The sequence below is a fragment of the Macaca mulatta genome, chromosome 3, assembly GCF_049350105.2.
Source record: "Macaca mulatta isolate MMU2019108-1 chromosome 3, T2T-MMU8v2.0, whole genome shotgun sequence".
In the NCBI taxonomy this organism is placed as follows: domain Eukaryota; kingdom Metazoa; phylum Chordata; class Mammalia; order Primates; family Cercopithecidae; genus Macaca; species Macaca mulatta.
In genome coordinates this window covers 11,024,706-11,044,796 of record NC_133408.1, presented here as the reverse complement: position 1 = coordinate 11,044,796, position 20,091 = coordinate 11,024,706, and the positions used below count along the sequence as shown (strand labels likewise).

Sequence of the window (20,091 nt, the reverse complement as noted above, 5' to 3'; positions counted from 1 at the left end):
CATGAGGTCCCACCCATGCGGGGGGCGGGGCCTGCGGCGCGCGGGAAGCAGCGCGCGCTGCGCGGGAGGTGACGGCGCCTCTGACCGTCCGGGTTCCTGCAGGTACGGCTTCCCGTGGCTGGCCCGGGCGGCTCCGCGGCTCTTTTGGTCGGGTCGATCTGGGGCCAGAGGCCCTTGCCCAGGGCCTGGGGCCCGGGATAGCTCCGAAGGGCGCGCGTTCGGGCGGCGGGGCCCCGTCCACCCCCGGCCCCGCGCGGCCTCCTCCCGGCGGCCTCTGTCCCAGCTTCCCGGGCCCAGCGCCCGGTCCCTGGGAAAGGCGGGGTTCTGCTCTCGCCCCGCCGCCCCGGTCCCCTACCCCGTTTGCCCCCCTCTTCCGGGAGGCCCCTCCCGGGGCGGGCCCCTACCTGGGCTCTCAGGGCGCGCCCCTAGACCCTACTAAGCGGGGACAGGCCGTGCAGATGGCCGGGGCCCCTAGGTAGCCTCTACCTGGATGTTTGGTTTTGCTTTTCTGGACGTAGCGGCGTATCATAAACTTGTGGATGTCAGGACCCAGCGAAGCATTTTAGGTGGAGCTAGCAAGGTGTTCTTGTCAGATGGCAACGTTAACATCCTTTCCCAATGCAGTGTGCATTTTAAATGGCTCCTGCCCTATTCAGCGCTCAGTAACCCTTCGCTGCTGCTAACACTGTTGTTTAATCCATCACCAGCATTTTGCAGCTTTCCTCCGTCTTGAAGTAGAACGGTGCCCGAGAAACGTTTTGCCCCTTCAAGACTCAGGAGGATGAAAGTCATCACTTGTGAAATAGCCTGGCACAACAAGGAGCCCGTGTACAGCCTGGACTTCCAGCATGGGGCGGCCGGGAGGATCCACAGACTAGCGTCTGCGGGCGTGGACACCGCTGTCAGGGTAAGCTGGGGCAGAGATAGCCATCTGGGAACACTGCTTGAAGCAATAGTTTTCATTCTTTTATTTAAAACCGATGTCGGCTGGGCGCGATGGCTCACGCCTGCAATCCCAGTGCTTTGGGAGGCTGAGGTAAGAGGATCACTTAAGTCCAGGAGTTCGAGACCAGCCTGGGCAACATAGCCAGAAATGAAAAAGTAGCAGGACGTGGCGGTGTGCAGCTGTAGGCCCAGCTACTTGGGAGGTTGAGGTGAGAGGATCGCTTGAGGCTTGGAGTTTGAAGGGAGCAACCATCACTCCACTGCACTCTAGCCTGGGTGACACAGCCAGACCCTTCTCTTAAGTAAATGAATGAATGAATTGAACATATGTCAACAAATTCAAACTACTCTGTCATCTAGCCCAGAATGCTAAATTTCCAGGGCCTGCGGTGAACAATGAAAGCAAAAGAGAGCTGCTTTTTTTTTTTTTTTGAGATGGAGTCTCGCTCTGTTGCCCAGGCGGGAGTGCAGTGGTGCAATCTCGACTTACTGCAACCTCTGCCTCCCAGGTTCAAGCTATTCTCTTGCCTCAGCCTCCCAAGTAACTGGTACTACAGCCACTCATTACCACACCCGGCTAATTTTTGTATAAAGTAGAGATGGGGTTTCACCATGTTGGCCAGGCTGGGCTCGAACTCCTGACCTCAGGTAATCCACCCACCTTGGCCTCCCAAAGTGCTGGGATTACAGGCCTGAGCCACCATGCCCTGGCTCTGCTTTCTTATTTGATTCATTTTCCCTAGATTATTGTAACTGGACGTTCATTGTTTTGGGATTCTGATCCTGGTTCCTATTGGGTAACAAGTTGCTCTAGAAAGAAGGCGGAGGGGAACAGTAGACATTTATGTTTTAGATGGGGATTTCTTTCTGAAAATAAGCATAGTTTTTTTTTTTTTTTTTTTTTTTGAGACAGGGTCTTACTGTGTCGCCCAGGCTGGAATGCAGTGGCCTGATCTCGGCTCACTGCAGCCCTGACCTCCAGGGCTCAAGTGATCCTCCCACCTCAGCCTCCCGGGTAACTGGAACTACAGGCATGTGTCATCACACTTGGCTAATTTTTAAAATTTTCTGTAGAGACCAGGTCTCACTATGTTTCCAGGCTGGTCTTGAACTCCTGGCCTCAAGTGATTTACCCACCTTGGCCTCCTAAACTGCTAGGATTACAGTTGTGAGCCACCACACCCAGCCCATAGTATTGTTTTAATACAAACAGTATAATATGTGCCTATTCTATGTTTTTCAAATGAATGTTTTGGTATTGACAGATCTGGAAGGTAGAAAAGGGACCAGATGGAAAAGCCATTGTGGAATTTTTGTCCAATCTTGCTCGTCATACCAAAGCTGTCAATGTCGTGCGTTTTTCTCCAACTGGGGAAATTTTAGCATCGGGAGGAGATGGTGAGTATTGCTGTTCTTCAGAGATTCTTTAGGAACCAGATAGATACCTGTGTGTCTCGTGTCAGATAGTGAGATTTGAGCTGAATATGCTTTTTTAGGAGGGGTGGGATAGAGTGTTGCTCTTATTCCCCAGGCTGGAGTGCAGTGGTGCAATCTCGACTCACTGCAACCTCCGCCTCCCGGGTTCGGGCGATTCTCCTGCCTCAGCCTCCCGAGTAGCTGGGATTATAGGCACCTGCCACCACGCCCGGCTAATTTTTTTTTTTTTTTTTTTTTGTATTTTTAGTAGAGATGGGGTTTCATCATGTTGGCCAGGCTGATCTCGAACTCCTGACCTCAGGTGATCCACCTGCCTCGGCCTCCCAAATTGCTGGGATTACAGGCATGAGCCACCGGGCCTGGCCTGGATATGCTTTTTATTTCAGATATGGCCGACCTTCTCAATCTGTCATTTAGGTAGTTCAGTAAAATAATGTTCTAGGGAGTGCGGTAGAATCGGAGAGGGAGGACAGCAAGATGACACTGGGAACACCTGTTTGAAAACAGCTGCTTTCCTGCTAGCTCCCACTGGGCTCTTCCGAGACAAGATGGAGAGGCACTTACCTTTCCATCACATCCCAAGTAAGGCGGCTGTTCTGGTTTTGTTTGATTGTTAGTTTAATATCTGTGGTGATCAGAGTCAGTTCAGTGTCTCTGTATAATTAATTAATTGGCTTTAGGACTGCATTATTAATTAACTGGCTTTGGGAGTTTTTTTTTTTTTAAACCAGTCATCTTTTATTTGGGTTTTTTTTTTTTTTTTTGAGAGAGTCTCACTCTGTCACCCAGGATAGAGTGCAGTGCCACGATCTTGGCTTACTGAAACCTCCGCCTCCCGGGTTCAAGCCATTCTCCTGCCTCAGCCTCCCAAGTAGCTGGGATTACAGGCACCTGCCACCACCCCGGGCTAATTTTTGTATTTTTAGTAGAGATGGGGTTTTGCCATGTCGGCCAGGCTGGTCTTGAACTCCTGAGCTCAGGCAATCTGCCTGCCTCGGCCTCCCAAAGTGCTAGGATTACAGGCATGAGCCACCGTGCCTGGGGTATTTGGGCATGAATTCTAAAGTGGGATATGAAAGAATTCAGCAATGGCCAAGTTCCTCATGGAGGGGTGCCATGCTCAGAAGCGCAGCATGCCTCCCACTGGCCCCTCTTCAATGGGCTCTGAGTAGCTGCTGGTGTTTGATCTCCCTGTAAGAAAACTAGTAGCTGAAAAGCACATAAGCTGCCAGCACTGTGGAAAGCCCCGCGATGCTCCCCTTCCCCACAGTGACATACTTGTTGTAATACCCATAGTAGCCTCTGAAACGCTCCAGCAGTGCCCGTCGGGGTAAGATCCCACATCGGTACCCAGCTTGGCAGCTCCTCTGGTCTGACATCCATGCGTTTTCTCCCATTCCCTGCTGTGCCTGATGCTGCTTTGGAGTCCTGGTGTCTGCAGTGCCGGGCTGCTGGAGGGTGCTGGGGAGGGAGCATACCGGGAGTGTCGTTAATGAATGGTCTTGTGATTTGTGCTTACTTGTTTGGTGGGAATAGATTGATTCTTGTTTTCTGCCTGTGCTTAAATGGGATAAAACTATATGGAAAAAGTAAACCAGGCTGGGTGCGGTCGCTCACACTTGTTATAATCCCAGCACTTTGGGAGACCGAGGCAGGTGGATCACTGGGGTCAGGAGTTGGAGACCAGCCTGGCCAATATAGTGAGACCTTGTCTGTACTAAAAATACAAAAATTAGCTGGGCATGGTGGTGCACTCCTATAATCTTAGCTACCCGGGAGGCTGAGGCAGAGAATCGCTGGAACCTGGGAGGTGGAGTTTGCACTGAGCCAAGATAGGATTATTGCACTCCAGCCTGGGCAACAGAATGAGACTCTGTCTCAAAAAAAAAAACAAAAAGTAAACCTTCCTTTTTACCATACTTTGAAACAATCTAGAAACTATTACAAAATAAAACAGAAATCTAAAGTTTTATTTTTGCAGAAGGAGGAAAAGAGACCTGGTTGAGTTCAGTGCCATGATGCCCAGAGCACATGACGGGGGTGTGTGTGTGTGTGTGTGTGTGTGTGTGTGTGTGTGTGCACGCATGCACGCATGCTGATTTGTAGAGGGAAAGGTGGGGAGCAGGAGCGTCACCTAGGGGTGGCTGCCTGCTATTTGCCCTGAGGTTGCACATGGCAGCCCCCATTTTCCAGAGTCCCTTGGCCTTGGAGGCCCAGAAACCTGCTGTTGTCAGCACACAGAGAGTGTTCATCCATCAGGGCCAATGGCATCTTAACCAAGCTCCCAGACTAATGTGTGCAACCAGGATTCCGGTTAACTTAGCATGGGAATGCAGGCTGGGTGCGGTGGCTCACGCCTATAATCCCAGCACTTTGGGAGGCTGAGGTGGGCAGATCACCTGAGGTCAGAAGTTCGAGACCAGCCTGACTAACATGGAGGAACCTCGTCTCCACTAAAAATACAAAATTAGCTGGGTGTGGTGGTGCATGCCTGTAGTCCCAGCTATTCAGGAGGCTGAGACAGGAGAATCGCTTGAACCTGGGAGGCGAAGGTGGCGGTGAGCTGAGATTGTGCCATTGCACTCCAGCCTGGGCAACAAGTGTGAAACTCCATCTCAAAAAAAAAAAAAAAGGAATGGGAATGCGCATGTCCTCACAACCTCATTCATTCACTCTCCTGCTGTGCACATTTCTAAAGGAAGCCAAGGGATGGTCAGAAGGTTATGTGGTAATCGTGGAGTCAGAATGTGGAGAGTCATCGGACTCAGACAATGGGTGACCTCAGGCTAAAGTACCTGATATGTCTATAATGATTAATAGCTGACACTTCCATGGGGCTTACTATTTGCCAGCCGTTGTGTTGTAAGTGTGTTATACACATTGACCAATTTAATCCTCACAACAGCCTGTGAGGTAGATAAATTGTTTTCCCCATTTTTGAGACAGGGTCTTGCTCTGTCACTCAGGCTAGAGCACAGTGGCAAGATCAGGACTCACTGCAGCCTCTACCTCCCGGACTCAAGTGATCCTCCCACCTCAGCCTCCTGTGTAGTGGGACCACAGGTGTGTGCCGCCACACCTGGCTAATGTTTTTGGTTTTTAGTAGAGACAAGGTCTTGCTGTCTTGCCCAGGCTGGTCTTGAGCTCCTGGGCTAAAACAACCCTTCCGTCTCAGCCTCCCAAAGTGCTGGCATTACAGGCGTGAGCCACCCCACCCTGCCTATTGTCCCCATTTACAGGTGAGGAAACTGAGACATCAAGATGCTCAGTGACTTGCTGAAGGTTTCTCAGCAGGAACATTTGCCAACCCCTGCACTAGGGGTTCTTTGCTGTTTTGTTTTTCTGTTCGGCTATTTATAGATTATGCCTTCAGTTTTGTTAATGTAGCCAGTGGCATTTTGCAGTGGCATTTTGCTGGCCTAGGACCCTTCTGTTTAAGGTGATTTTGTATAGCTCTGATCTATTATGAATTTGATTTTGGAGTTTTAGCTGAGAAGGCAAACCTACTTTCCCTGTTGAAATGCTTGGAAGTAAATCATCGTGGCCATGGTGTCCACTGAACAACATAAATGTTGTTTTAATGCCCTAAAAATCCTGATGTGCGGCTCATTCTTTTGTATTTTTAGTAGAGACAGTTATCCAGGATGGTCCCGGGAGGCGGAGGTTGCAGTGAGCCAAGATCGCGCCACTGCACTCCAGCCTGGGCGACAGAGCGAGACTCCGTCTCAAAAATAAATACATACATAAATAAAAATCCTGACATGAAGGAGTGTGGGTGAGGCGTGGATCACTGTAATTGAATCGCCCCGCAGATGCCGTCATCCTGTTGTGGAAGGTGAATGATAACAAGGAGCCGGAGCAGATCGCTTTTCAGGATGAGGACGAGGCCCAGCTGAACAAGGAGAACTGGACAGTTGTGAAGACTCTGCGGTAACTTGGGAGGGACCCTGGCAGTGATCTCTCTTTACTCTGAGCGCATTAAATGGAATATACATTTTGACTTTTTTTGGGTGTGTTTCTTTTGAGATAGGGTCTCATTGTCACCCAGGCTGGAGTGCTGTACTGTGATCACAGTACCCTGCAGCCTTGACTTCCCGGGCTCAAGTGATCCTCTCACCTCCCAAATAGCTGGGACTACAGGCACATGCCACCACACCCTGCTAATTTTTACATATTTTGTAGAGACGGGGTCTGACTGTGTTGCCCAGGCTGGTCTAATTTAGAAGTTTTATTTATGTGAAACAGTCCTAAGACAATAGTTTTAAAGGATGAAAGCATAATTAAAATGGATTTTCTTAGTTTCTCCTATGAATTTTTCTCAGTAAAAAGGATTCAATTTTAAAGATACAGCTATCCTTTTTTTTTTTTTTTTAAGATGGAGTTTCGCTCTTGTTGCTCAGGCTGGTCTCAAACTCCTGACCTCAGGTGATCCACCCACCTCAGCCTCCCAAAGTGCTGGGATTACAGGCGTGAGCCACCACGCCTGGCGAGATACAGTGATCCTTGAAAGTAGTTTTTTATAGCTAATATAGTGCCAGTGGAAATTTTGGAATCTCATTTTATGCATAGTTCTGGAGCTTGCCCTTATATTTTTGATAACTTGTCCTTTTTTGAGTTAATAATTGTTTTTTGTTTTGTTTTGTTTTTTAGATGGAGTCTCACTCTGTCGTGTGGGCTGGAGTGCAGTGGCATGATCTCAGCTCACTGCAATTTCCACCTCCTGGTTTCAGGGGATTCTCCTGCCTTAGCCCCCAAGTAGCAGGGACTTCTACAGGTGTGCGCCACCATGCCTGGCTTTTTTTTTGGCTAATTTTTTTTTTTTTTTTTTTTGAGACAGAGTCTCACTCTGTCGCCAGGCTGGAGTGTAGTGGCACAATCTCAGCTCACTGCAATCTCCGCCTCCGAGGTTCAAGTGATTCCCCTGCCTCAGCCTCCCGAGTAGCTGTGTCTACAGGTGTGTACCACTGCACCCAGCTAATTTTTTGTATTTTAGTAGAGATGGAGTTTCACCATGTTGGCCAGGATGGTCTCGATCTCCTGACCTCGTGATCTGTCTGCCTTGGCCTCCCAAAGTGCTGGGATTACAGGCGTGAGCCACCGCACCTGGCTGATTTTTGTATTTGGAGTAGAGATGGGGTTTTACCGTGTTAGCCAGGCTGGCCCTGAACTCCTGACCACAGGCAGTCTGCCTACCTCGGCCTCCCAAAGTGCTGGGATTACAGTTGTAAGCTGCTATACCTGGGGAGTAATTGCTTTTTTCCTCTTTGTTTTTGGATTCTAGGGGCCACTTAGAAGATGTGTATGATATTTGCTGGGCAACTGATGGGAATTTAATGGCTTCTGCCTCTGTGGATAACACAGCCATCATATGGGATGTCAATAAAGGTAAACTATATGTTTTTGTTATTAGCAGGAAGAAATATTCTAAGCATCTATAAAAGCCTAAAAGCCTAACTTGCTTTAACTTTTTTTTTTTTTTTTTGAGACAGGGTCTCGCTTTGCCGCCCAGGCTGGAGTGCAGTGGTAAGATCTCGGTTCACTGCAACCTCCACTTACTAGGTTCAAGCGATCCTCCTGCCTCAGTCTCCTAAGTAGCTGGGACTACAGGCATGTACCACCACACCCAGCTAATTTTTGTATTTTTAGTAGAGACAGGGTTTCATCATGTTGGCCAGGCTGGTCTCAAACTCCTAACCTCAGGTGATCTGCCCACGTCGGCCTCCCAAAGTGCTGGGATTACAGGCATGACCCACCGCTCCTGGGCCTAACTTGCCTTAACTTTATTTTTTATTTTTGTTTTTTTGAAAACAGAGTTTTGCTCTTGTTGTCCAGGCTGGAGTGCAGTGGCACAATCTTGGCTCACTGAAACCTCCACCTCCTGGGTTCAAGCAATTCTCCTGCCTCAGCATCCCGAGTAGCTGGGACTACAGGTGTCTGTCCCCAGGCCCGGCTAATTTTTGTATCATTAATAGAGACGGGGTTTCACCATTGGCCAGTCTGGTCTCAATCTCCTGACCTCAGGTGATCTACCTGCCTCGGCCTCCCAAAGTGCTGGGATTACAGTCATGAGCCACCACACCCGGCCTACTTGCTTTAACTTTAAAAGCAACACAAAAAATTGTTTTAGTGAACTAGAGCAGGTGGTTGGCTCAACAGGATAGGGTTTAGTCCCATATGCCATGGATTGTCAGAGGGTAAGAGGCTTAGTAGTGGTGCTGCAAGTTACTGATACTGAGGCCAGGCAAATCCCACATGGTGGGGCCAGCAGATAAGATGACAGGCCTGAGCCCTGCCTTTATGGAGGTTAGGATCTCGGAAAGATTAACAAGTCACTTATAATTTATAGGGCATTGCATGCTAGTTGATGGAGTAGGTGGGATCAGGTTTCCATTTTAGAAGATCAAGGAAAGCCAGGGACATTCTGTTCTCCAGCTGGGGAGACAGTGGACATGTGAAAAGTTATAGTGGTGTAAAAATAGCTGTGAAATGCCAAAAGCAAGTAGTGGCTAACTCCTAACCATTTTTATCTCCCGCCATCCTTTACTCAAACTTTGTTTTCTCCCAAACCTCTTCCTGCCAATTCTACAACTCAAGTACCTGGGTAAGGAGTTGTTATTGGCTGCCCCTGCAGCACTGTGTCAGCCCAGTTCTCATTCAGCCTATAAAAATTGTTGCTCTTTTTAGTTCCGTGCTGTCCAGCCAAGCCATCCTCCATCCTCCATTCTGTCTTGTTTCATGTTTTTTTTTTTTTTTTTTGGGATGGAGTCTCCTTCAGTCGCCCAGGCTGGAGTGCAGTGGTGCGATCTCTGCTCACTGCAACCTCCGCCTCCCAGGTTCAACAATTCTGCCTCAGCCCTCAAAGTAGCTGGGATTACAGGCGCCCCCCCACCCCAGCTAATTTTTGTATTTTTAGTAGAAATGGGGTTTCCCTATGTTGGCCAGGCTGGTCTTGAACTCCTGACTTCAAGTGATTTGCCTGCGTCAGCCTTCCAAAGTGCTGGGATTACAGGCGTGAGCCAGGATTTTAGGTTTTACCATAAGTGTGATGGGTTGTTACTGAACCTCACCAAAAACCTCAAAAAAAAAGAATGACTTGTCAGGCACAGTGGCTCACACCTATAATCCCAGCACTTTGGGAGGACTGTGGAAGCCTAGGAGTTAAGACCAGCATGGGCAACATGGCAAAAACCTCTCTCTACCAAAAAAAATGCAAAAATAAGCTGGATGTGGTAGTACATGCCTATAGTCCCGGCTACTAGGGCTGCTGAGTCTCTTGAGCCTGGGAAGTTGAGGCTGCAGTGAACTCTGATGGCACCACTGCACTCCAGCCTGAGCAACAGAACCAGACCCTGTTTCAAAAAAAAAACAAAAAACAAAAAGGAATCGCCAAAGCTTCATAACTCCCTTGTCTTTTCGTAACTCCCTTGTCTTTTTATGCAGGCAATCTCTGTGTGCTAAATATTTTCCCCAGAGCCCCTTGTTCATCCCTGCTCACACTGTCTGCTCTGTGATGAGGAGGGCCCTCATCTCTCTCTTGGTCTACTCTGTCACCTCCTAACTAGCAACCCTCTTTGTCATCTTCTAAACCTGTTTCACCTTTAAAATGCAGGTGACTCCTCAGCTGGAATGCCCACAGCCTTTTCCTTACACACAAGGTCTCTGTAACACTTCTCGTTTCCTCCTTATCTTCTGTTCTTGGCCCTCCTGTGTGCCCATTAGCAGTTCTCAGCTGCCTCTCACTGCTCCATATTCTCTTCACTAAGGTGTCTTAACCCGGGGATTCCCTGACGATACCTTCTTCCACCCTTCATCTCCTCTTCATCCTGCCTGACCTGGGGAACTGAACTTAGATCTTCTCAGACCCTCTGCCCTGTGCTGTCAGCTCCCCTCCCCGGGTCCACGTGTGTGATGCTTGCCTGTTGATGGGTCTGTCTGATCTGTGAGCTCCCTGAGGGTGGGGACTGCATGAAGTCATCTTTGTGGCCCCAGAGCCTGACACGGGGTTCAGTACGGAGTCCCTCACTTACTGCCTGCTGAGTGATGCATGGTAAAGGGAATAATATTTAAGTCATAGTTTATACTATTTGGGCTCAAATAGGTTTTGATAATGCTGTTTCGGTATGTGTGTTTTTTTGTAGGACAAAAGATATCAATTTTTAATGAACATAAAAGTTATGTCCAAGGAGTAACCTGGGACCCTTTGGGTCAATATGTGGCTACTCTGAGCTGTGACAGGTAAATTTAGCTTTAGCATTTACTTGGAATTTCTTTGTATTTACTTGTAATTTTCTGAAGAGAGGTATTTATTGCCACTTAACCAAGATTTATCATAGTCTAGCTTTGATTCTTTTGTTCTTGTTTTCATACTCATTCTTACAACATAATCAGAAATTGGAAATTAATTAGGACAAGTGCCTTCCACGAAGTTTGTACTTAGTAAATCTTTTTTTTTTTTTTTCTTTAGACAGAGTCCCACTCTGTCACCCAGGCAGGTGTTGTGGCACAGTCTCATAATCTCAGCTCACTGCAACCTCTGCCTCCTGGTTTCAAGCGATTCTCCTGTCTCAGCTTCCCTAGTAGCTGGGATTACAGGCACATGCCACCATGCCCAGTTAATTTTTGTATTTTTAGTAGAGACAGGGTTTCACCATGTTGGTCAGGCTGTTCTCAAACCCCTAACCTCAAATGATCTGCCCGCCTTTGCCAATATGCTGGGATTATAGGCATGAGCCATCACACCTGGCCCTGAACTTAGTAAATCTTTATTATTATTACTATTTTTTTTTTGAGAGAGAGGCTCACTGTGTCACCCAGGCTGGAGTGCAGTGGCGCAATCACAGCTCATTGCAGCCTTGACCTCCTGGGCTCAAGCAATCCTCGTACTTCAGCCCCCCAAGTAACTGGGACTACAGTTGTGCACCACCACACCCAGCTACTTTTTGTATTTTTTGTAAAGATGGGATTTTGCCATGTTGCCGAGGCTGTTCCTGAACTGTTGAGCTCAAGCCATCTGTCTGCCTTGGCCACCCAAAGTGCTAAGATTACAGGTGTGCTACAGTGATTTTTATTTTTATTTTTATTTTTTAATTGTTTTTTGAGACAGAGTATCACTCTGTCCCTCAGGCTGGAGTGCAGGAGTGCGATCTCAGCTCACTGTAACCTCCACCTCTGAGATTCAAGCGATTCTCCTGCCTCAGCCTCCTGAGTAGCTGGATTACAAGCATGTGCCACCATGCCTGGCTAATTTTTGTATTTTTAGTAGAGACAGAGTTTCACCATATTGACCATGATGGTCTGAAACTCCTGACCTCGGGTGACCTGCCCGCTTCGGCCTCCCAAAGTGCTGGAATTACAGGCGTGAGCCACCTCGCCAAGCCCAGTGATTTTAATGACTCCATTTAAATCGATATAAAAATAAACTATTTTTGTCCTTTCTGAAAAGAAGTCTTGTTGCTGTGTTTACTGGCATAATTGCATTTAATTGTATTGTTGGAATAAATATTTTAAAAATGAGGAGTGCCTCCTATATTACTTAATAGTCCTTTTGAATATTTATCTAACTACTTTTAATTAAAACAAATTGAATATAAGATGGCCTTGTAATAAAAGTGGTAGGGAGGAGTTAGTGTTTATTTTTCATAGAATTTCCTGTTGTATTCTAAATACCATTTATTTTCTGATAAGTGTGTTTTATTCAGACAGTCATCAGTAAAACAATCTGATTAGCTAGTGGGAGTAATGTGACTTACCAAAATTTTTTTTTTTTTTTTTTTTTTTTTTGAGACAGAGGCTCGCTCTGTTGCCCAGGCTGGAGTGCAGTGGCATGATCTCGGCTCACTGCAACCTCTGCCTCCTGGGTTCAAGTGATTCTCCTGCCTCAGCCTCCCCAGTAGCGGGGATTACAGGCGCCCACCACCACACCCGGCTACTTTTTTGTATTTTTGGTAGAGATGGGGTTTCACCATATTGGCCAGGCTGGTCTCAAACTCCTGACCTCAAGTGATCCACCCGCCTCTGCCTCCCAAAGTGTAGGGATTATAGGCGTGAGCCGCTGCGCCCAGCCTGTGATATCCTTTAGGTTGTTAATGCTTGCTTCCTTCTTCATTACCCAGTTGTGAATATCATGGGTAAAGGCTTTTGCAGACTGAAAGTTGCTGAGGTGGTGATAGACTGTTGGTAATAAGTTGTTTCTGTGTGAAGCATAATTCATTTACTACAAGTGGTAAATCAGACATGTTCCTTCTTCAGGGTGCTGCGAGTGTACAGTATGCAGAAGAAGCGTGTGGCTTTTAATGTTTCGAAGATGCTGTCTGGAATAGGTGCTGAAGGAGAGGTATAAAATATTTTGCTATTCTTTTTCAGCAGCGCTTTAACTGAGACTTAAGAAGTCTTGAGCTCCTCCCATACCCTTGCGGCCAAATCACTGGTCTCAAGGAGCCGATTCCTGAACTACAATAAGGTTTCCTTTTGGACAGTCAAGGCTCAGTTACTGTGGTGGGCTAGTCTGTATGGAAATGGGGACATCTGGAGCCCAGGGGAGAGCCACTGATGGAGGATAGGACAGTGATTTTCCACCCTGGCTGCACCATGGAATCACCTGGGAAGAATTACAAATATGGTTGCTGGCCGGGTGCGGTGGCTCATGACTGGAATCCCAGCACTTTGGGAGACTGAGGCGGGTGGATCACTTGAGGTCAGGAGTTTGAGACCAACCTGGCCAACATGGCCAAACCCCATCTCAATGAATTACAAAAATTAGCCAGGTATGGTAGTGCAGGCCTGTAATCCCAGCTACTAGGGAGGCCGAGGCATGAGAATCACTTGAACCTGGGAGGTGGAGGTCTCAGCAGTGAGCCGAGATCATGCCACTGCACTCTGGCCTGGGCGACAGAGCGAGACTCTATTTCAAAAATAAAATGAAATAAGGCTGGGCATGATGGCTCACGCCTATAATCCCAGCACTTTGGGAGGCTGAGGCGGGCAGATCACCTGAGGTCAGGAGTTTGGGACCAACCTGGCCAACATGGTGAAACCCCATCTCTACAAAAAATATAAAATTAGCCGGGCACATGCCTGTAATCCCAGCTACCCAGGAGGCTGAGGCAGGATAATTGCTTGAACCTGGGAGGTAGAGGTTGCAGTGAGCTGAGATCGCGCCATTGCACTCCAGCCTGGGTGACAAGAGCAAAACTCAGTCTCTAAATAAATAAATAAATAAAAATAAAATAAAAATAAAAATATGGATGCCATGGCCCCAGCCTCAGTGGCGTGATTCACTTGGCTGGAGCTAAGCAGGGCCTCCGTGATTCTCAGGTGTAGCAAGGGCTGGTCACTACTGGTCTGGGAAGATCCCTACACGAGGCAACAGAAGACAGGCAGGTCGAGCGTTGGATCTGTCTGGCAGCAGGCAGTTTACTGTCTTGGCAGGTAGGTAGAGAGCTTTGCTAGCAGACAGCAGAGACCCAGCCAAAACACTGGTATTTAGGAATAGGAAGGATTTTGACTTTGAAAGAATTGGCAAATGAAAATAAGACCCTATTTCTAAAGGAATCAAGGCTACTGAGGCAGGCAGCGAGGTGCAGGCGAGCAAGCTGGTTATTGGCTCCACGGTTATTGGCTCCACACGGGGACAAGGTGCAAATGCACCCAAGGAACCAGGGTAAGGCAGTGTGGGCTGGGCGCTGACAGGCACTGAGAGGTCACACCTGTGAAGTAAGAATAGTAATGCTGGCCAGGTGTGGTGGCTCATACCTGTAATCTCAGCACTTTGGGAGGCAGAGGTGGGCAGATCACCTGAGGTCAGGAGTTCGAGACTAGCCTGGCTGACATGGTGAAACCCTGTCTCTACTAAAAATACAGAAATTAGCTGGGCATAGTGGCGCATGCCTGTAGTCCCAGCTACTCTGGAGGCTAAGACAGGAGAATCACCTGAACCTGGGAGGTAGAGTTTGCAGTGAGCCGAGATTACGCCATTGCACTCCAGCCTGGGCAACAAGAGTGAAGCTCTGTCTCAAAAAAAATATATATATAAAATATATATTTCTGTATATTATATATTTTATATATTATATATGATTTTTTATATTTTTGTATTTATATATTACATATATTTACATATTTTATATTACATATAAATATATATTACATATATTTGAATATATAAATTCAATATATATGAATAGTAATGCCTGCTTCCTTGTAGTCTTAAGAATTAAATGCTTGTTTGTTGAGACAGTGTCTGGCTCTGTCACCCAGGCTGGACTGCAGTGACACGATCTTGGCTCACTGCAACCTTCAATTCCTGGGTTCAAGCGGTTCTCCTGCTTCAGCCTCCCGAGTAGCTGGGATTACAGGTGTGCGCCACCACACTTGGGTAATTTTTGTATTTTAGTAGAGATGGGGTTTTGCTATGTAGGCCAGGCTGGTCTCGAACTCCTGGACTCAAGTGATCCGCCTGCGTTGGCCTCCCAAAGTGCTGGGATTACAGGTGTGAGCCACCATGTCTGGCAAATGCTTGATGTTTATAAAATGTCAATAAATAGTAGTAAAAACTGTCCCACACAGGTGTTCAAGAAATGTTGTTTTAAAAGATTAATGGTTACCAGTTTAATAATCCACAATTTTCTTTTTTTAAAGGGTGCATTTATTAATAGCTGGATGTGGTGACATGTGCCTATAGTCCTAGCTACTCAGGAGGCTGAGAAGGGAGGATTGCTTTGAGCCCAGAAGTTCTAGGTTGCATTGACCTATGATTGCGCCACTGCATTTGAGCCTGGGTGACAGAATGAGACTGTCTCTAAAGAGTGCGTTCAGTTGGAAATTCTAAATGAATCCGCACAGATAGAAAGCAGAGGCCTCCCGGTCATCTTCCCAGTATCTCCCAGTCTCAAGCCCCAGACGTGCCACTGTTGACCCTGTGGTTTGTGTTCTTAAGAGTTTTTAAAAATAATTTTAGAACACATAAAACACACATATATACATATAGCTTTACCTAACAAAAACGTGTGGTCAGTTTTCATGAACGTTTACCCTTGCGGTATTGTACAATTGTCTGATTTGTAATGTTTCAGTTTCATTTATGATTATGTCAACAATAAATGACACTATGTAAAGAAAACCATAGGCACATACAGCAGTTGGGAAGCCTTTATTGTGAGTGTAAAGATTTGGAAAAATGTTTAAACTTTGTGTGTAGAAAAGAAAGAAAACAAAATAATAAAAAAAATAATAAAAATAAATGTTGTGTGCGACAGGCAAGAAGCTACCGGATGTTCCACGACGACAGCATGAAGTCTTTCTTCCGTAGACTGAGTTTCACTCCCGATGGATCTTTGCTCCTCACGCCAGGTGTGTTTTGTAGTTTTGGACTTAAGGGAATGAGGGCCGAGCGGGGATGTCTGCTCCCGTTTTACGCTGCTGCTTATCAGTTCAGTGAATGCTGGTTAGAATGAGGGTCCCCGACTTACCTGCCCATTGGAACCTCCAGGAGAGCTTAAAAAAAAAAAACGCTGGCTCCTATGTCCCACCGCCAGAGATTATAGTGTAATTGGTCTGGGTGGCATGGCTTTTGGAATTTTAAAAAGATTTCCAAGTGATTCTAACGTGCAGAAAACTTTGGGAGTTATGAGATTAAAATGATAGGCATTTTCTCTTAGATAAATTTAACTTTTGGCCGGGCATAGTGGTTCACACCTCTAATCCCAGCACTTTGGGAGGCTGAGGTGGGTGGATCACTTGAGGTCAAGAGTTCATGACCAGCCTGGCCAACTTGGTGAAACCCCCTCTCTACTAAAAATACAAAAATTAACTGGGTTTGGTGGCGCATACCTGTAATCCCAGCTACTTGGGAGACTGAGGCAGGAGAATCGCTTGAACCCGGGAGGCGGACAGTGCAATGAGCTGAGGTCGCACCATGGTACTCCATCCTGGGAAACAGAGTGATAACTTATCTCAAAAAAATAAAATAAAATAAAATAAACTTTACTATGTAAACCTTTTAATGAATGCTTTTCCATTCATTAACATGTATATGGAAGTCATAGTGCTAAAGCCAAAAATAAAGCTCCTTTATTGTTTTTATTCTCCGCAATAAAGAAGCGCATTTGTGACAGCATTAGACACATGGACAAACTTGTAAAGCAGCACTGGTCAAAATCAAAAGGTCAGCCAAGTAGCAAGGACAAGATAGGTTTATTGTCCCTAGGAAGGAAAGGAGCTCAGCCCAGCAAGTAAGGCTAGGCAGTGTTGTGGCCACAGTGTTCTCAGAGGAGAATGTCTGCTCATTGCCATGGCTCCAGGACCATCCTGTGCACAAAGATGACAACAGAGCCCAGGGTTGGGCCAAACGGGAGGGCACCGGCCAGCTTTGCCACTGAGTCCCATCCCAGCTGAGCCAGGGAGTGCCTGAGAAGGGTGTGAATCACACATGCAGCTGTGTGGGTAGGGCTTTAAAGAACACTGCAGAACATGTGGGAACGACACTGTGGCTCAAGAAGTCTCAGGCCCAAGAATAATTGTTTAGGTTATATTTACTAAAGTTAGTTACTAAACATTTATTAGAAGTTATTCACTAAACCCAGTAATAAATCATTTTTCCTTTCGAGACAGAATCTCGCTCTGTTGCCCAGGCTGGAGTGCAGTGGTGCGATCTCCGCTCACCACTGCAACCTCCGCCTCCTGGGTTCAAGCGATTCTCCTACTTCAGCCTCCTGAGTAGCTGGGATTACAGGCGTGCGCTACCACTCCCCACTAATTTTTTTGTGTTTTTAGTAGAGACAGGGTTTTACCATGTTGCTTAGGCTGGTCTCAAACTGCTGACCTTATGATCCACCTGCCTCAGCCTCCCAAAGTGCTGGGATTACAGGCGTGAGCCACCGCGCCTGGCCTTTTTTTTTTTTTTTTTTTTTTTTTTTTTTTTTTTTTTTGAGACGGAGTCTCGCTCTGCCGCCCAAGCTGGAGTGCAGTGGCCGGATCTCAGCTCACTGCAAGCTCCGCCTCCCGGGTTCACGCCATTCTCCTGCCTCAGCCTCCCGAGTAGTTGGGACTACAGGCGCCCGCCACCGCGCCCGGCTAGTTTTTTTGTATTTTTTTAGTAGAGACGGAGTTTCACCGTGTTAGCCAGGATGGTCTCAATCTCCTGACCTCGTGATCCGCCCGTCTCGGCCTCCCAAAGTGCTGGGATTACAGGCTTGAGCCACCGCGCCCGGCCTTTTTTTTTTTTTTTTTTAAAAGAATCTCTCGCTTGGTCACCCCAGCTGGAGTGCAGTGACACCATCTTGGCTCACTGTAGCCTCCACCTCCTGGGTTCAAGCGATTCTCCTGCCTCAGCCTCCTGAGTAGCTGAGATTACAGGTGCCTGCCACCATGACTAGATGATTTTTGTGTTTTTAGTAGAGACGGGGTTTCGCCATGTTGGCCAGACTGGTCCCAAACTCCTTATCTCAGTTGATTTGCCCACCTTGGCTTCCCAAAGTGCTGGGATTACAGGTTACAGGTGTGTGAGCCACCGTGCCGGGCCCCAGTTTCAAATCCTTTACTAAGTGGCCACTCTAAAAATATTTTCAATTAAAATCAAGCAGGGTGGATGTCTGTTATCAACATTATTGTTCTTTGTGGTGTTAGTGTGGGAAAAACAGGAAAATGAAATTACAAAGATCGGAAAAGAAGAGATAAAAATCTGTAATACGATTGTGTTTCTAGAAAATCCAAGAGATTTAAAAAATACTATTAGAACAGAGCTTGCAGTGAGCTGAGATCCGGCCACTGCACTCCAGCCTGGGTGACAGAGCGAGACTCCGTCTCAAAAAAAAAAAAAAAAAATACTATTAGAATTTTTAAAATAATTTGATAAGATGGCTGGATAGTGTAAAATATATAAAAATCTGTGATCTTTCGTCTATATTGGCAGTGAGTACTTAGAAATGGAAGGAGGAGAAATATTTTATTCATTGTAGTGCAAAGCCTGCAAAACACATGGAGTAAATGTATTTATTTATTTATTTATTTTGAGACAGGGTCTCACTCTGTCACCCAGGCTGGAGTATGGTGGTGTGATCATGGCCCACTGCATCACTGCAGCCCTGATCTCCTGAGTTCAGGGAATCCTCCCATCTCAGCCTCCCTAGTAGCTGAGACCATGGGCATGTAGCACCATGCCCGGCTAATTTTCTTATTTTTTTGTAGAGACAGGGTCTTGCTGTGTTGCCCAGGCTGGTCTTAAACTCCTGGGCTCAAGCAGCCTTCCCATCTCAGCCTTCCAAAGAGCTGGGATTACAGGTGTGAGCCACCACACCCCGGCAGAAGTAAATTTAATAAGGAAGGGGCAGGACCTTTATGGAGAAGCCTAGAAGGTCTTATTGAAGGTTATAAAACAAGTTCTGAACAAATGGAAAGATATATCATGTTCTAACAATTAACATACCAATTTCATTTCCAATTAGAATTGCATTAAAGTTTTTTTTTTTTTTTAATTGGATGAAATTTCAGCTTTGTTTAGTAGAATAAATGCTGAAGAATAGCCAAGGAAGTATGAAAAAAACCCAGTGATACTTGGTTGGGAGGGCATTTGCCTCGCCACATGTCAGAAGATACTATAACACTACTTTTATCCAATCAGTATGGTGTTGCTAGAGGACCAAACAAATAGATTAGTGGACCAGAACACAGAGTTCAGAAGAAGATCTCAGGATATAAGGCAATTTAATATATGACCTCAGGTACTGTTCCAGTGGAAAAAAAATCTGTTATTTATTTGTAATTAATTGTATGTTACTTAAATAATTCTCAAGAGAATTAGACACTGAAGGCAAATAGGACAAGAATTTGTCATTAAGAAGGCTGGGAAGTGTTGAGATTGGACAAAGACCTATTCCTCTTTTTTTTGAGACAGAGTTTCACCCTTGTCGCCCAGGCTTGAGTGCATTGGCGTGATCTTGGCTCACTGCAACCTCCATCTCCCAGGTTCAAGCGATTCTTCTGCCTCAGCCTCCCGAGTAGCTGGGATTACAGGCGCCTGCCACCATGCCCAGCTAATTTGTGTATTTTCAGTAGAGACAAGGTTTCACCGTGTTGGCCAGGGTGGTCTCGAACTCCTGACCTCAGGCGATCCACCTGCCTCAGCCTCCCAAAGTGCTGGGATTACAGGCATGAGCCACCACACCCAGCCTCCTCTCTTTTTTTTTAATTGACAGATGAAATTGTATGTAGTTGTGTATGACATGTTTTGAAGTATATATATGTTGTGGAATGACTAAATCTAGCTAATTAGCATAGCATGATCTCACATAATTAGGATTTCTGTGGTTTGAACACTTTATATCTACTCTCTTAGCATTTTTCAGGAATATAGTACATTGTTATGAACCATAATCACCATGTTGTACAAGAGATGGATCTTGCAAAGGGAGGACTCTGTTATTGAATGAGTAGTGCTGGGGTAGCTAGATATGTGGAAGAAGATAAAATTGGACCCCTTCCCTAGATATAAAAAATAAATTCCAGGTGAATTCAGTACTTAAACACAAAAGGTAAAAATAGAAAACTCTTATAAGGAAATATAGAAGGACATTCTACGAATGGAGAAGACCCAATTAAGACTGGAAACTGGCCGGGCGTGGTGGCTCAAGCCTGTGATCCCAGCACTCTGGTAGGCCAAGGTGGGTGAATCACCTGAGGTCTGGAGTTCAAGACCAGCCTGGCCAACATGGCAAA

At 46.4% G+C, this 20,091-nt stretch overlaps 1 protein-coding gene across 3 annotated transcripts in view; it reads left to right on the top strand.

The window, feature by feature from the left end:
• The window catches only part of CHAF1B (chromatin assembly factor 1 subunit B), a 30,433-nt gene continuing 10,342 nt past the window's right edge, over positions 1-20,091 (top strand). For all 3 annotated transcript variants that reach the window (XR_013414917.1, XM_028845329.2, XM_015132915.3), the window contains exons 1-8: positions 1-102; positions 708-907; positions 2,211-2,343; positions 6,195-6,312; positions 7,664-7,767; positions 10,521-10,617; positions 12,631-12,715; positions 15,636-15,729. Coding sequence is in view for 2 of the 3 variants with exons in the window: in XM_028845329.2 (XP_028701162.1) it covers positions 782-907; positions 2,211-2,343; positions 6,195-6,312; positions 7,664-7,767; positions 10,521-10,617; positions 12,631-12,715; positions 15,636-15,729 (757 nt within the window). In the remaining variant the exon portion in view is untranslated. The remainder of the gene's footprint in view (positions 103-707; positions 908-2,210; positions 2,344-6,194; positions 6,313-7,663; positions 7,768-10,520; positions 10,618-12,630; positions 12,716-15,635; positions 15,730-20,091) is intronic.